The sequence below is a fragment of the Psammomys obesus genome, unplaced genomic scaffold (assembly GCF_907164565.1).
Source record: "Psammomys obesus unplaced genomic scaffold, mPsaObe1.curated_primary_1811, whole genome shotgun sequence".
Classification (NCBI taxonomy): Eukaryota; Metazoa; Chordata; class Mammalia; order Rodentia; family Muridae; genus Psammomys; species Psammomys obesus.
This window is the reverse complement of record NW_026585742.1, coordinates 986,481-1,001,818: the sequence shown is the minus strand read 5'-3', so window position 1 is coordinate 1,001,818 and position 15,338 is coordinate 986,481. Positions and strand designations below refer to the sequence as shown.

Genomic DNA, 15,338 nt, shown 5'->3' with positions numbered 1-15,338 from the left:
ACTTTCCTTCCTTAGGTTGCTTTTGTCAGGTAATTTCATCACAGCAGCGGAAAAGGTAACTAAGATAGGCTTGAGTGTCATCACAGGTCTTCTCATTACAGGCTACAAGGACAACACGCAGGGGAGAGGGAAGGTGACATTGGCAAGCTGTAGCCCAGGGGTGACAATCGTCAAAGGAATTCTCCCCAAGTGTCCAGTGGGAGTGCAGCCCTGCTGACCACTTCATTTTGGACTCACAACTTTCAGCACTACCAGAGAACAAATTTCTCTCATTTTCAAGCCATGTTTGTGAGAACTTGTTACAATACCCACAGCGAGCTGAAATACTCTTCCAGTGTTGTTCACTCTCCGTGTCCACGCTACTAAGCTAAGTTGTGGTTATTTTCCCTTCGTTTCATTACTGTCTCTCTCACCCAATACGTAACCTGGGTGCAGGCAGGAAATTCACCGCTAGTCTCTCAGTATGCTGTCTGGGGCACCTACCTCAGAGTACTTTATTCTGAGTGAAGAAGCCTTAGCTTACCCTTTCAAAGGCTTCAATGATCTTGAATAAACATCATTTCCTAGTCCTTCCAAAACTAAGTTTGTTATTTCTCAAAGAACCCAACGGGTATGGGAATGTATGAACCGAAACCACCACTAGACCAAACAGCAGTTCCAAAATTTACAGTACTTAGAGCGCGTGTGAAGATACAAGATCCATGTCAGAGCCTACAGTAACCCCATACGTTTTTTGGCTAATGGGTTACAATCCGAAACACGTGGACGTGTCCCTGAGTTGCCCGGGCAACGCCCCAGCCTAGCCAGAGAAGCAAGCCGAAGGGCTCAGTGCGCACGCGCCTCCGGGGAGCCAATGGGCGCGGCAGCCAAGCCCCTGAGCGGGCTGCGAGGTTCCCGCGGGCGCGGTCGGTTTGTGCTCGGAGGTGGCGGCGGGGCGGTCACGTAGATTACGCACAATCCCTCCGCCGGCAGGGCCAGCAGGTCGCTGTGCCATCAGTCCCCTGCCGTGGCGCCCAGAGCGGGGACCAGGATGGCGCGGGTCGGAGGCTGGGGGCGCAGCTGACTGCGGGCGCGAGGCACCGGAGAGCGCCCGAGCCATCGGGGCCCAGAGCCGCCTCTGCCCGCCCATCTGCAGCCAGCAAACTCTGTGTCCCCCCAAAACCCGGGCCCTCTGCGGGAATGTTCAAAAATGAGTACCAGGTAACTCAAAAGGCCTTCCACACTGTCTGGCTTCCTCCTCGGGGTTGAACTGTACCCGATTGTGGGTTTGAAGCCTCCACCCCCGGGGTGAAAAATAGTGGCTAAGTTGTCTTGACCTTGAGGTGCTCATGCTTCATCCAGCTCAGTGCCTTTCAGTGCTGAACCTGTTCTGATTGCAGAGCAGGTCATGATGCCCCTACTCCGGACATCCGGAATTGGAATCTTGAGCACAGGATCCAGAAATCTGAGTTTTAACTAGCACCTGGAGTTTTTGCTGTTGGTGCCCTCTGATATCTCAGAAGTTAATTAGAAGAGTGAACGAATGAATTCCTGAATGAATCCTTTTAAACCCAGCATCAAAGTAAAGCGCTTGGGTTCTGTGCTGTTTTCTTTTTCCTAGTCAGTGCCTCCAGCATAGGCGTACTTCAGGATTAGTTGGGGAGTAATTAACAAAACAGACTTTCTGACCCTCCCTCTACATCTGGAGAATGAAAAAGTGTAGATAGGGTTAGCAGTTCTACTTTATTATTACTATTTTTTTAATTTTTATTTTATTTTTAATTACAGTTTATTTACTTTATATCCCCCCTCTAGTTCCCTCCCTCCTCCCCTCCCAATCCTTCTTTTTCTCCCCCTTCTCCACGCATGCCCCTCCCCAAGTCCACTGGTAGGGGAGGTTTTCTTTTTCTTCCTTCTGATTCTTGTCTTGTTAGGTCTCATCAGGAATGGCTGCATTGTCCTCTGTGGCTTGGTAAGGCTGCTTCCCCCTCAGGGGGAGGTAATTAAAGAGCAGGCCAATCAGTTCATGTCAGAAGCAGTCCCCCATTCCTATTACTATGGAACCCACCTGGACACTGAACTGCCATGGGCTACATCTGTGTAGGGGTTCTAGGTTATCTCCATGCATGATACTTGGTTGGAGTATGAGTCTCAGGAAAGACCCCTGTGTTCAAATTTTTTGGTTCTGTTGCTCTCCTTGTGTAGCTCCTGTCCCCTCCAGGTATTTCTGTCTCCCCTTTCTTTCATAAGATTCCCTGCATTCTGCCCAAAGTTTGGCCATAAGTCTCAACTTCTGCTCTGATAGTCTGCAGGGCAGAGCCTTTCAGAGGCCCTCTGTGGGAGGCTCCTGACTTGTTCCCTCTTTTCTCCTTCTTCTGATGTCGAAATCGGTTAGAAGAAAAAGCAGTTCTACTTTTTAAAGCAATTCCCAACTCCAAGGATTACATTTGAATGAGAGTGTTCCGCAGTCACCTTGTCCTGTGGATGGGGTCCTTTTTTCAGCTCACTGAATGGCTCCCTTGGCTTCATCTTGAAGCCTGTCTATATAGCATCTTCATTTAGCAATTAGGAATATTGTCACAGTGCCTGATGCCCCATCCCCTAGCCTCTCCCTCTTTGTTGGTTCATCCTTTTGGCCAAACACGACTTGTCCTTAAAGCACTGTGTATTTTTGTCCCATTTTAGAAATTCGTTCAATGGGTTAAAATAAACTTCGTTTAATCTCACTTCATGTAGATCAAGTATAATGTAATGAAATAACAGATGCCCACTGTGGGTAATTTGGAAGACTAGGGGGGAGAGTGGGGAGAAAAGATTGACTGACTAAGTTTTAGGGGATTTCTTTTTTAAACCCAGCTGCCTCAAACTTAAAATTCATAGCAAAATGACCCGCCCTGAGAAGCAGTAGCATATACAATTTTGCACATAATAAGAAAGAAGAAATTGTCTACATGTCAGAAGCAAAATATATGCTTGAGGAAAAAAGCTGGTAATTTTTCACACACACACACAAAAAAACCAACAGGTTTTTACAAAAATCAAGCAGGTTTTTTTTGTTTTGTTTTTTTTTTTTTTTTTTATGTGCTGCTTGTAATTCAAACCATATTTAGTCTTCATCTCAGGTTCTCAAATTTTGCAGTAAATTCTTCCTTGAAGATAATCATTTAATTCCCTCATTTTATGAGCTATGGACACTTAATTATATCTTTGGTATTTTTACATTAAATGCTAAATTTAATGTGTGACTGTCCAGGCTTGAGTTTATTGTAAGTAACAAGGAATCTATAGAAAATATTCTTTGTGTTCTTATATGTCTCCAGATTTATTTGTTTAAAAGATATATAGAGCTGTTCAGTGAGATTCCCTCCTCTACATATACTGCAAACCTTCCTAGGCCTTATGAGATGGAGCTACTTTTCCCCTTTATTTAATCATCTTCAGTAGTACTATTAAGCCCTTGCTGTATGCCATGTATTGTCCCTGATGATTTGACAGATGGAAAAATCAAGACATTAAGTAACTCCAGATTCAGAAAGTTAAAAAGAAAGTATCAGTTGAGCCCTAATTAGAATGACTACTAAGTTTTTATTCATATATAATGATAAGAATTTATTGGCTTAGTTCAAGCCTTTTATCTGGTATTTTTAGAATGCCTTGCAGACCTAATCTGAACATCTCAGGTCAGTGAGCCCCATCTGCAGTAGTTCTATGGCACAACTGATGTTTATTGTGTTTTTAAAAGTAAATTCCCTACTAATCTAAGGTGACCCAAATCACAATGTTTGTGGCTTATTTACAGCCACGGTATAAAATAGGCATAAAAACAGGGATACTATTTCTTCCCAGATCTGTTTAACTGACAGATGGCTAGAACCCTGGTTTTAGACTCTGTGGAGGATATAATTTATCCCATAGCATTGTATTTCACTCTGAATTTTTTGTTCTTATTATCTAGGGAGGTGCATTTGTTGAAATTTTTAGCGCTCAGGGGAAAAATCCTGGAGCAAAATGGAAGATCTTCGGCAGTCCATCTGTGATTTGGAAAGTAAGTGCTAAATGTTAAGAATCAAATCCTGGGAAGAAATATGGGGGAGGCTATAGAAAAAAAGAGGGCCCGATCACACCTCAGAACTGATTTTCTTGTTCTGTCCGCCTCAGAGGCTTTCGTGCTGTTGGCTGCAGCCCCTCCAGACACCACTCCTTAGCTGGTTTAGACTGCCACATGGTGTGTAACTGCTGTGTGTACTCTGGGTCTTGCTTTATCATTTTAGCTGACTTTGGTGTCAGTGAAGGAAATTTCAAAGTCCTGGTCTTCTTGGTTTCTTGATTTCATCATCTTTTATGACCTCTTCCATTCTACTTCAGCCTCACTCTACTGTCACACCCTCAACCTCATCACCACAAACAGCAGGACCTCTGAAATTGCCAAGGGAGACACAGAGACATTGTTCTCTGACCTCAGTCTTTGCTTCTTAAGGTCACTTGTTCAGTCCTTCCCACTGTGTTTGTTCTGCAGTCTGACTGGGACCTTCAGGCCACACACTCTTATTTTTCCCCCTTGTGTTTAGTTTTATTTACGTTCTCTGAGTTCTCATCTTTTTCTCCACTGCAGAAACTAAAGCATCATTTCTGTCACTTTCCAGTAAGGTCCTTGAATGCCTGAGCACTCTATCCCATGGTGACACTTTCGTAACTAGGCCCCCAGTCTTTTCCTTTGTCTGTGTCTAGGTCTCTCAGTACTCTTGGAGAAAAATACTTACAGCCGTTCAGATTGATAACACTATAATCCCAACCCCGATATTCCTGAAAAGTATCCTGTTATTCTTGTCAGTATCCAAACTGATCCTTTCTGGTTATCTTAATTTTCTAACCACCAAACTGCCTACTCTCAATCCCAACCCACACCCAGAGCATGCCCTTCTCACTCACCAGAAACCGACACCCCTTGACCCAACTTCCTAGGGAAAACAGGAACCATCATATGGAAGCCAGTTCCTCCTACTGCCATCATACATAAAATCCATATTTTCTCTTGTGTAGAGGCAAGAGATGGGTGCCTTCAAAGAAAGAACAGGAATACATATAGATGAAACTTAAAGCTGCTAAGTACGTAGTATTTGTCAAGCCTAATGATAAGCACACACACAATGTAAGGTAAATAACTCAGTGAGATGGATAGCTGCATGCCCCTCTGATGGGTGGGAGCATTAAGGCATGGGAAGACAGGGGTCAGCATTGTGCAGCTACTGCTGTGAACGAGGAGGAAATGGTACTCAGGGAATATGTGCCAGAGAAGTCAGCAGAGCCTTCTCCAAACAAATGACGTTGCGCTCTATTGTCCTTTGAATGCAAAACTAACCCCCACAGGCTCATATGTTTGAGTACTTGGTCCCAAACTGGTGCTGCTATTTGGGGAGGTTATGGAAACTTTGGGAGATGGGGTCAAGATGTAGAAAGTAGATCACTGGGGCTGGGCATTTGAAGGTTATCCTTGGCCCTAGTTTCTGGTTCTTACCCTGCCTCCTATCCACCATAAAGAAGCTCTTCTGCTGGTGCTGCCACCACTACGATAGTTTGCCCAGGTTGGCGGTACCAAGAAACTGTGGGTTACAATAGTTGAAACCCTGACCTCAAGATAGATATCGTTTGCTTTCTGCTGATTATGCTGGATAGCATAACAACTGCCCAAAGTAACTAACCCAGTTGCTAAGAGTCAGTTAGGCCTCAGGTGAGGCCGGTGCACAGAAGAACAGCATTTCCAATAGAGGGCGTAGTACAAACAAAATCCTTGCATCAGGAGGGAGCTTAGAGTTTTCAGGGAACTGAGAGAGCTGCTGGCGCTAATGATGTGAAGTGATTGAGTTTGGAGGGCTGGGAAGAGACCAGCATATAAATACTTTGTTGAAGGTTTGGGTAAGCTGTTGAAAAGTTTAAATACAGGTCCAGGGTATGCATAAGTAAAATAAATAATATACTTGGTTCATGCATGTTCATTGCAAATACATAGGGGATGCTATTATAATAGGTATTCCATGGACTGACTTATTACAACATATTACATATTTCATATATGTATATTTAATATATGACTTACTGCATTTATTATATAATATGATTTATTACAAATACATAATATAATAGAAATTACATGGTCTGATTTATTATTTATTTGTGTGTGTGTTTGTGTGAATATATCTACATATGTGTGGGTGCCCATGGAGGCAGGGGGACAGCATCTGATCTCCTGGAGGCATAGGTGGTGAGTCGTCCAGAACGGGTGCTAGGAACTGAACTTGGGTCTGCTAGAAGAACAAGTGCTTTTAACTGCGTAGCCATGTCCCCAGCCCCATAGCTCAACGTTTTAGGTAGCCTTACTCACCACATTTAATTCATATTGATTTTAAATTAATTACATAAAATATTTCAAAGTCACGGCAGATATGAAATAATATATAAGTTAAGCTATGTCTCAAAAACAGGGAACTTAGAGTGTGAATTCAGCACTGGTTAGATACTTTCTTCTCCCGTGGTGAGGGCAGTAATCAGCGGGGTACCAAGAAGGAAGTGCATACAGGCAGCAAGAAGCCACTAAACCCTGAACCACATCAGTGGCTTTGGGATCCCTGAACTTGGAGAACTCTTTTTCATTTGGAGGAAAGCTGATTTCACACAATAAGAAATTAGCCACGTGGTTAGTGAGGTTTTGTGTTCCAGCCAATACAATTGTAGTTTTATAGAAGAAGCCAAGTAAGATATGCTTCAAATACTGTTCTTTTCATTCTGTTCCATAGGAATTTGATAAAGAAGTTAAAAGTTTTGTATTTGTCCTGGAAGGTAGCAGCCAAACCAACAGAATTCAATTGCCAAAGGAGAACAAGCAAATCCGTGAGTACAATGTCTGATATTGCAGCTTAACACTGAGAGAGAAGCCAGCATATTCATGGGACTTGTGTGGCATCTGCTGGTGTGAAGTCACATGATATTTTAAACGTAGAAATCAGCTGTGTGCCATGCACTTTAGAAACCTATCTTGAGGGGGCTGGAGAGATAGTACAGAGGTTAAGAGCACTGTTTGTTCTTCCAGAGGTCCAGAGTTCAATTCCCAGCAACTATATGGCAGCTCCATAACCATCTATGATGAGATCTGGTGTTCTCTTCTGGCGTGCAGGTGCATATGCATGCAGAATACTGTATAAATAATAAGTAAATAATTTATTTTTTTAAAAAAAGAAACCTATCTTGCCTTACTTCTCAAAATATAGAACTGTTTTAAAGTGGCTACTTTAGCCACTTGTTTTAGTAGTATTTGCTGAGACCAACTCTGTATGATGGATTTTTCATAATACTCCTTTATAGATGAGCAAACAATGTTTTTTGTTTTTTTTTTTTTTTTTTAGAAAATCAGGTGGGAAAGGCAAAATTTTGACATGACTTCAAGATACCATAAGTTACAAGGGCTTCAGTTTTTTAAAGAACAAAAATGATACAAATAAATTACACAAGACAGTAGTAGTAACGATAATTGATAAAGGTTTAGGAACATTAATATCTAATAAGTCAATATATGAATGTTATGTAACAGACAGCTGCAATAATTGATTCTAGTGTGAGAATTAGCAGTAGCATTTTAAAGCAGGCAGGACCTTATAAGGTGACTTAAAGGTGGGGTCCAAAAAGGCAGTTGTTGGCAGAGATGAGGTTGGGATTTAAGGCTCTGTTGCCAGATTAAGCTTTCAATAAACTTATGTGACCTGAGTAGTATAATATATAAATGTAATTAGACTTTTTATGCACTATGTCCTACTGATTAAATAGAGATTTCTGATATTTTGTAGAAATAAATAGGCAGTTCTCTTTCACACTTATCATTTACTTCATCTTCATTCATTAAGAACATTTAGTAAAAGGCTGCAGGTAAATCCAACTGATGGAGCATTTGCCTAGCAGGCTCATGGGCTGTGTTCAGTCCCTAGCAACACAAAATAAAACATTAAAAAGAACATCTGTTGAGTCCCTTTCATGCACGGGGCACTGTGAAAAGATCTGCTTGGTTTCTAATTTCAATTTTCTTTGTAAACTGTACAGATTCTAGGCTTCAGCTACCATTTCAGGCACTATGTAACATTTTAAATTCCTAAAATGTGAATTATCAAGCCATGAAAGTTATGTGTGGGAGATGGTTCAATTTAATCTGTGTTGCCAGTGTTTCTTTATAAACTAATATAAGAAAGCAACCTTGAAAGAGAATAGGTAACTATTATTAAATTTTTAAAATTAATTTGCTGCCACAAGTAAATATGACTTCCTCATAGTTTCTAGTTGGTGTTTGATTGATAGCAGGATGTTTTGTTGTTGTTGTTTATTTTTATATACATTTGTATTTGTAAGCAAAGTGAGCTAAAATAAGAGAAACATATCTGAAGTTCTAGTTTTTTTCTTAAGAGAAGCCCAGTTCATCTGTTTCGGGATATCGACTTTATGAAACAGATACATTCCAGGAACTTGGCTCTTCGAAGCTGGCTAGTGTTTTGGTTTTCTTTTTTTGCCCTTATTGTGGCCTTGGAAAGACAATCTGACTGCCCTTTGGTGCCCGCTGCATTCTTACCCATGGTCCTGTTATTGATGTTATTGATGAAATCAGTCAGTCCTAACAGTCCTCTCATTTGGCTTTGAGAAAGAGTCCTCCTTTGCCAAAGTGACTAAATGGACTCCCTCTCTCCCTCTTTCTACTCTTATTCAGGCTTTGGAATTTTTTTCTTAATTTCTTCAGAAATCTGGTTTAATGTATTACAATTACCTCTTTAAATGTAACGATGGTGGCGTTTAATTAGAAGAAACAGAAGAATCTTCTAATGTATTTCTAACACAATGCCCTCCCGTAGCTTGTGCAGCAGTGTAACAAATGAAGCAGTTTGCGTGGTCTCCCTGGCACTAACGCCTTTGATGAGCTCTTTGGAAGTTTTGATAACAGAAGTTCATGGTTATTTTTACTTGTATGAGATGACCTTCTGTGTGAGGTTGGTATAGTTTAACTGAAATTAGAAAGCATACCTTGAATGGAGGAGAAGAAGCTCTCAATTAGCATCTAAATTAAGTTCAATTATCATTATGTATTCCTATTTTAAGAGTAAACATACACTTTATGCAAACTTGACATTTGATACTTCATTATGTAGGTACAAAATTATGTAGGTTTGACTGCTCCTATACAGTAATTTTTCTGAATTAAATGAATCATAAGTAAATAAATCAGTTGTGTTTTTAATTTGTTATTACAGTTATCTATTATTCCATGAGTATAGGCCCACACCGTGGTGTGCATGGAGATCAGAAGACAGCCTGTGGGAGACACTAGAAATCAGGCACCAACAGCAGGTCTTTCCACAGTGCCTGGTGCGTGGAAGGTACTCAGTAGATGTTCTTTTTAATATATTTTCTTTACGTTGCTAGGGATTGAACCCAAGCCTGTGAGCCAGCTGGGTAATTTACAATTTCTAATTGTAACCATCTGCCCTGGGAAATGACACTTTAGTGTATCATTCAACGCTTAGATAAATCTCTGCCACCCTTCAGCATGTTAGGTGGAGTTGCCCATGTGAGGAGCGTCACTGTCACACACAAATATCCAGTAGGGACTTCCTATCCAAGGTCACGTTCAGAGCCGTTGGTTTCCCTGCTGAATCATCTGAACCAAATGGTGTGCGTCCGGCCATCTGTATTCCCGACAGCCTACGTTCAGCTGCTGGAAAGTTGAGGGTGGCTTCTTGTGGCTCCCCCAGGTCTCCTCGCTGCTACTTTGCTATTCTTTTTAAATTATGCCTTGCTCTGTTTAAAACCCTCAAGTGGCTCTGGTCTCACCATTCTATTAAAGTGCTCTTATCAGAGTAAGTAGGCTTCTGTATTCCTGTACCAACAGGGGCTTCTCAGCCCTCACCTTCCCCTCTGGGAGCATCTGACGGAGCTGGTACCACCATGATATACCGTTCACTTGACTCCTAGGATATCTCAAGTCTTCATTTCTCCTCCTGCTACACAGGCTGTTGATAGTTTTTGTTTGCTTGCTTTTCCCCTTCTCCTGTCACCATCTGAATGCCGCAGTACCCTGGATGTTATGTTTAGCTCTGTAGCTACATGCTGTTCCTGGTCATGGATTTTTAATGCCATTCTGTCTTTCCCCAGTCTTGCACATCAGGTATTTACTGGTCTTTTTCCCAGACGGCCTAAGCAGAGTATGTAAAATACAGCTCCTGGCTATGGCTACTGATTCCCTTTCCATGCCTTAGACTGTTTTTTCAACTGATAAGGCCGCAATCAACTTCTATTTTTCTTCATTCTCTCATTAAATCCATTAAGAAGATATTGGTTGGCACTGGCAAAAAGACGGCATCTCTGTCTGCTTCTTACCCCTCAGTACTGTTCACACCTCTCTCTCAGGCCTGGATTTTATTGCAGCTCCTTTCTGCTTGCTGGGCCTCCGCACAGTCTGGTGTCAAATTAGTAGCCACGCAGAACTCTTCAATTATAAGTGACTTGTGTACTGTGTTATTCTTCTCCCAAAAAATGTCCCATTTCTTAAAGTAAAAATAATTTCTCTATGGAAATATAAACTCTCTGGTTCCCTCTTGGCCCTCTGGCTTTCTCTCTCATTACTCTTTCTCTGGCCTACATTTTACCCATTCAAGACCTGTTGCCATTTCGAAACCCAGCACGGTCTCTTCTCTTCCAGCCTTTACTAAGACATCATCATGCCCACCTGACATGTACTTAGGTCACACCTGTGCTTCACATGGTTTGTTTTTCAGCCCTTTGGCCCATCTCTATGCCCTGCCTTGCCCTCATGGACAGCAATGAACATGCTGTGCAAGTGTTAGATGTTTTAACTAGTTTCCCAACCAATTTTAAAAACAGAAAAAAATTTATGTTGCCTTCTTTACCTGGTATACAATCAAGTCAATCTCTATTGAAGAAATGCATGAATGAGTGACTTCCCACTCATTTTAGGTTGGTCCTTATTTTTCACATGGCCTTGAAAGCTCCACATGATTGGGTTTTCAATCTGTTTTTTTTTTCTCTCTCTCTCTCTGACTGAACAATTAGAGGTTCATTCCAGCTGTTATACTCTCCTCTTGGGTATTCTTAGATCATTGTAAGATGGAATACTTCCACCTATGGTCTGTGTTGTCCCTTTCTCCCACACCCTTACTCCTCACCCAGCCATTTCCTGATTATTCTTCCAAGTTCAGTCCCTGTGTTATTTCTTTACTGACCATCCCCTTCCCCTCAAGCACCTGTGATTAAATGTTGTCATAGAACATTGACCTTCTCTTTTGTGAAACTGTATTGCACATCCCAAGAGGGCACAGATTTAATGCTATGCTAAGGCTGTGACTGAAACCATGGAGTGAGTTCACCCCGAGCTTTTGGGGCAGTAAGGGGGAATGATTTCCTGGGGCCTCATCCCCCTTCTTGGATGATGTAATCCTTGTGAAATGTATGTGAGATATGCAATCTGTCATTTCCTTGAATGAAACAGCTGTAAAAAGCACTGCTTAAAACTAATGCTATTTTACAAGGTGAGTGTGTTTTTCAAGATTTAAACAAGAAATAAATGGGTACTTTACCCCTTTAAGAACAAATTTCTGTTTTATGTGTTTGATGGATAGTTTTTGTGGTCAATATTCAGTATTACTTAGAGTGATTTTAAGTACAATGCAGACATGAAGAGTCAGTTGAAATTTCCTAGGCTAGAGGAACATATATACTACAGTGGAGTGTGTTCAGCATTGCTGACATACAAAATCAGCCTGTCAAATGGTATCAAAGCTCTCTTATCTTTGTCAGACCATCAGCACATATGAAAGCCTTTTGGAACTGGGGGCTTTGGGTGTGAGAATGTTGAATGGCAGAGTTCTTTGTTTTGAGGAAAGGGATCTTTCATTTCTAAAAACACCCTTTTACATGTGCCTCTTTGTGTTTCAAGGGAACAATGCTGATTCCGTGAGATTTGTGGCATAGATTTAAGGACCTTTTAAAAGCCTGGTTTTATTTGATCTGGTATTTCCAAGCTCTGTTTACAGCGGAGGCCACTGTGGAAATGGCAGTCCACTATAGGATCAATCAGTGCAAGAGACCAGAGAGGGTAGCTGATGGCAGCTTATTTGAGGTGGCCTCATTTTGCTATTCACTTTGCTTTTATGGGTCAGAACTCTGGTTTGCCATACTGGATCTGTCTATAAATGTGTTAGAACACACTCCTAGAGAATTTTCTAACACAGAGCTTTTGATCTCCCATTTCTGTTTTGCTTACCTTTGAATTTCTCCCTGAACACATTTATGAGCTTGGTAATTTAAAAGAAGTTATCCTTGTATATTTGATGAAAACATTAATAAGCGTTAGTAGACATGTTTGGCCAATTATGTTTGTTTGGGATAAAACATAGAAATCACCTATATTGATTAGGAATGTTGTAAAAACAGCTTACCAAAGGAATCACAAACCAGAAACTCTTTGTAGAAAATGATTAAAAGTGTATTGTTGGATTAAAATATTTGAATTTATTTGGTTTACTATTAGAATAAATAAAACATTATCACCTTAAATCAGTTGCTTACCTTGGAGTCCTATGTCAGTGGGGGGGGGGGGGCACGCGTGTGTGCGCGCACGCGTGCACCCACGAGCAAGTGCAAATGAAACCCAGCCTTGTACATACTAGGGAAGCATTCCAGCCATAGCTTAGGCAGGCTCTGAACCTGAGGATAATCTTGAACACCTGATCTTCCTGCCTCTACGCCCCAAGTGCTGGATTGCAGGGGACCACCACCAGACCTGATTCTTTCTTAAAGTCTTCTTTTCTGGGTGTTTGTATTTTTGTATTTATAAGAGAGGGTCATAGACAAAGTTCCAACATCTCTATTTCCTACACAATGCAGAAAAATGTTCCTAACCTGCATATTTTAGGAGGTGTGCTTTTTGTGAGGTTATGTTGTCATTTTTTATGTCATCAAGGATTGAACCCAGAATCTCCTGTATGTCTTGTGTGCCAAGTTCTTCTACAACCCACCCATACCAGTATCCTAAGAATGGTGGCACTAACACATCTGTTAAAAGCATCATGAGTTGAGAGATCAATCAAAAGTTCAAAACCTTAGAGGGAAGGAATTAAGTGACTTCTTGTAGAGAAACAGCATAAAAATCACCTGACTTTGTTTAAGCACTTGTAGACTTCAGCAATCAAAAGTGTCATGTGGGTTGGTTTTTCTCCAGATATTTTTTATCGATGTGAAACTAGTGATAGGGAATAAAAGTTACCAGTTCTTAGTGAGAATTAATTAAGAGCATTTAACAACAGGGACTGTACGTGAGACCATGTTTCTTCTTCCAGTTCAGTGTGGATAGTGAGATCACGCGATTGAGATCCGCTTCCAGTCTTCAGTTGCAGTTGTCATAATTAGAATTGCATTTCTTGAGCTGCTCTTCCTTATGGAGCTGTTTAGTAAGCCTATAAAACCTGTCAGTGAATGGAAATAACTTTACATGTTTTTATGACCACCCTGATGGGAATCCATAGTTCAATTTTATGTGTGTGAGTGTGTGTGGGGGGTGCAGTTCTGTGCTTACATTCTCTTATGGCTTAACAAGTGTGAATAAAAATCTGGTTTTTTATTTTCATAAAAATTTCACCAGTGCCACAGATGGGACTTTAAATTTGTAACACTGGTTGAAGTTTGATTCAGTTGTCATCAGTGTCTTCACCTTTATAATCAGGGTATAAATCATGGATATGTTACTGCAGGCCTGTGTGCCTCTGGAGTGCTAAACTCTGCCGTGTCTGTGTTTGTTTCTGTGCACATACAAGTGTCCTGAACATTTCATTATCTGTTTTTTTCTCTCTCATTCTAGTTGGACTGATCCAGAGGTTTCTGGTACTTCAGATTTACATACCCCTGGGACAGGACTTCTCGACTGAATTACTGTAAGATATACAGAACGCCTTTGAATGTTTTATGTGCATTAGACATTTGATCAATTGAAGCAGTACTAACAGTCATTAATTGCAAGTGGCAGGTTTTTTTTTTTTCATTAAACAATAGTGACTTATCAGGTTGACATGAAGTAATTAAAATAATTTAATTGTATTTCTTGGATATCGCTGTACTCTGTCATTTCTTGGGAGAAAGAAAGTAGATTTTATCTATTTCAGAAGATGCGATTGATTATGATTTTACTCGTCCTGATTCTTCACAGAACTATGGTTGGCTTAATAGTGATTGAATTAATACTGTATCTGGTAGTTTTGACATAATGGTTCCTTTTGTGTATGTACACACAGCTTGGAGTCTGTTGATTTTCAGTGGCCTTGCAAGATTGCTTAGCAAAAGTAAAAAGAAATACTTTCATTCAGTTGAACTATGTGTTGGCTGAGTAATAGTAGTAGTGAGAAATAACATTTAATTTGTAGTTTCGTATAGAATTATTTTCTAAGCTTTCAATGCTGAATTTATATATTTTAAATAAATGATTACATGTTTTGTTTTGTTTTGTTTTGTTTTTAATTAAAAGTTATATACAATTCAAGCTTAAGCATTTGTCTTCCATCCTGGACAAAAGTGAGTTGCTAATAAAGGCCGCTTTGCTCCAGCTGTATCAGTGCTCAGTGCAAACTGAAAGAGGGAGAAAGAGAGAATGTGTGTTCTTAGTATATAAGAGTTATTAATTTCTCTGAGTGTAAGCTGGGAAATTAATGATTTTTAGGTTGTCAGAGAGGCTAAAGTTTAGTTCTAAGGTGTAGCCTAGTTTTCTTAGATAAAACAAAGACAGATGGAACACCATACACTCTGATTTTATTCAACCCTGAGCCCCTGTGCATTTGTAAGATCTTCTTTCGTCATCTTCCATAGCTACTGCTATTCTTTAAAGTAGTTCTTAGAAAGAGAAGACCAAAGCATCATTTGATGCTCTTATATACCACTTCCTGGTTTCTGCAGGAAAAAAATTTTTTTTCAAGACTCCAGAGGCATTCTTAAGGTACAGAAAGTGCCGCTGACAGCTTTATTTTTCAGCACAGGAGAAAGTGATTTCTGAATTGAATGAAGGCAAATTATATTTTAAACTTGTAAAGCTCTTTACATATAAATCCTATTTTGCTCCTCTTTTCACCTTGATCTCAACACCACCCACACTTTGAGCTTCTTCAAAGCAGGGGTAAAGGTGTTCCTAGTCAGCCTTTTGATCAGAGGCCTGTGAGACCTTTGGCTGGACTCTAGAACAGGATTCCTTGCCAATGAGACCTCTTTTTTCTTTGCAAAATTAAGCTTTATTTGTGCTTGAACACTTGAGTATATCACCCTAGGCTTGTTAA

General features: G+C 40.5%; 1 protein-coding gene across 2 annotated transcripts in view; it reads left to right on the top strand.

The window, feature by feature from the left end:
• Window positions 1-942: 942 nt before the first annotated feature.
• The window catches only part of Cfap20dc (CFAP20 domain containing), a 237,699-nt gene continuing 223,303 nt past the window's right edge, over window positions 943-15,338 (top strand). For both annotated transcript variants that reach the window (XM_055599102.1, XM_055599101.1), the window contains exons 1-4: window positions 943-1,200; window positions 3,935-4,024; window positions 6,771-6,864; window positions 13,880-13,952. In XM_055599102.1, the coding sequence (XP_055455077.1) occupies window positions 1,180-1,200; window positions 3,935-4,024; window positions 6,771-6,864; window positions 13,880-13,952 (278 nt within the window). In that variant the 5' untranslated portion in view covers window positions 943-1,179. The remainder of the gene's footprint in view (window positions 1,201-3,934; window positions 4,025-6,770; window positions 6,865-13,879; window positions 13,953-15,338) is intronic.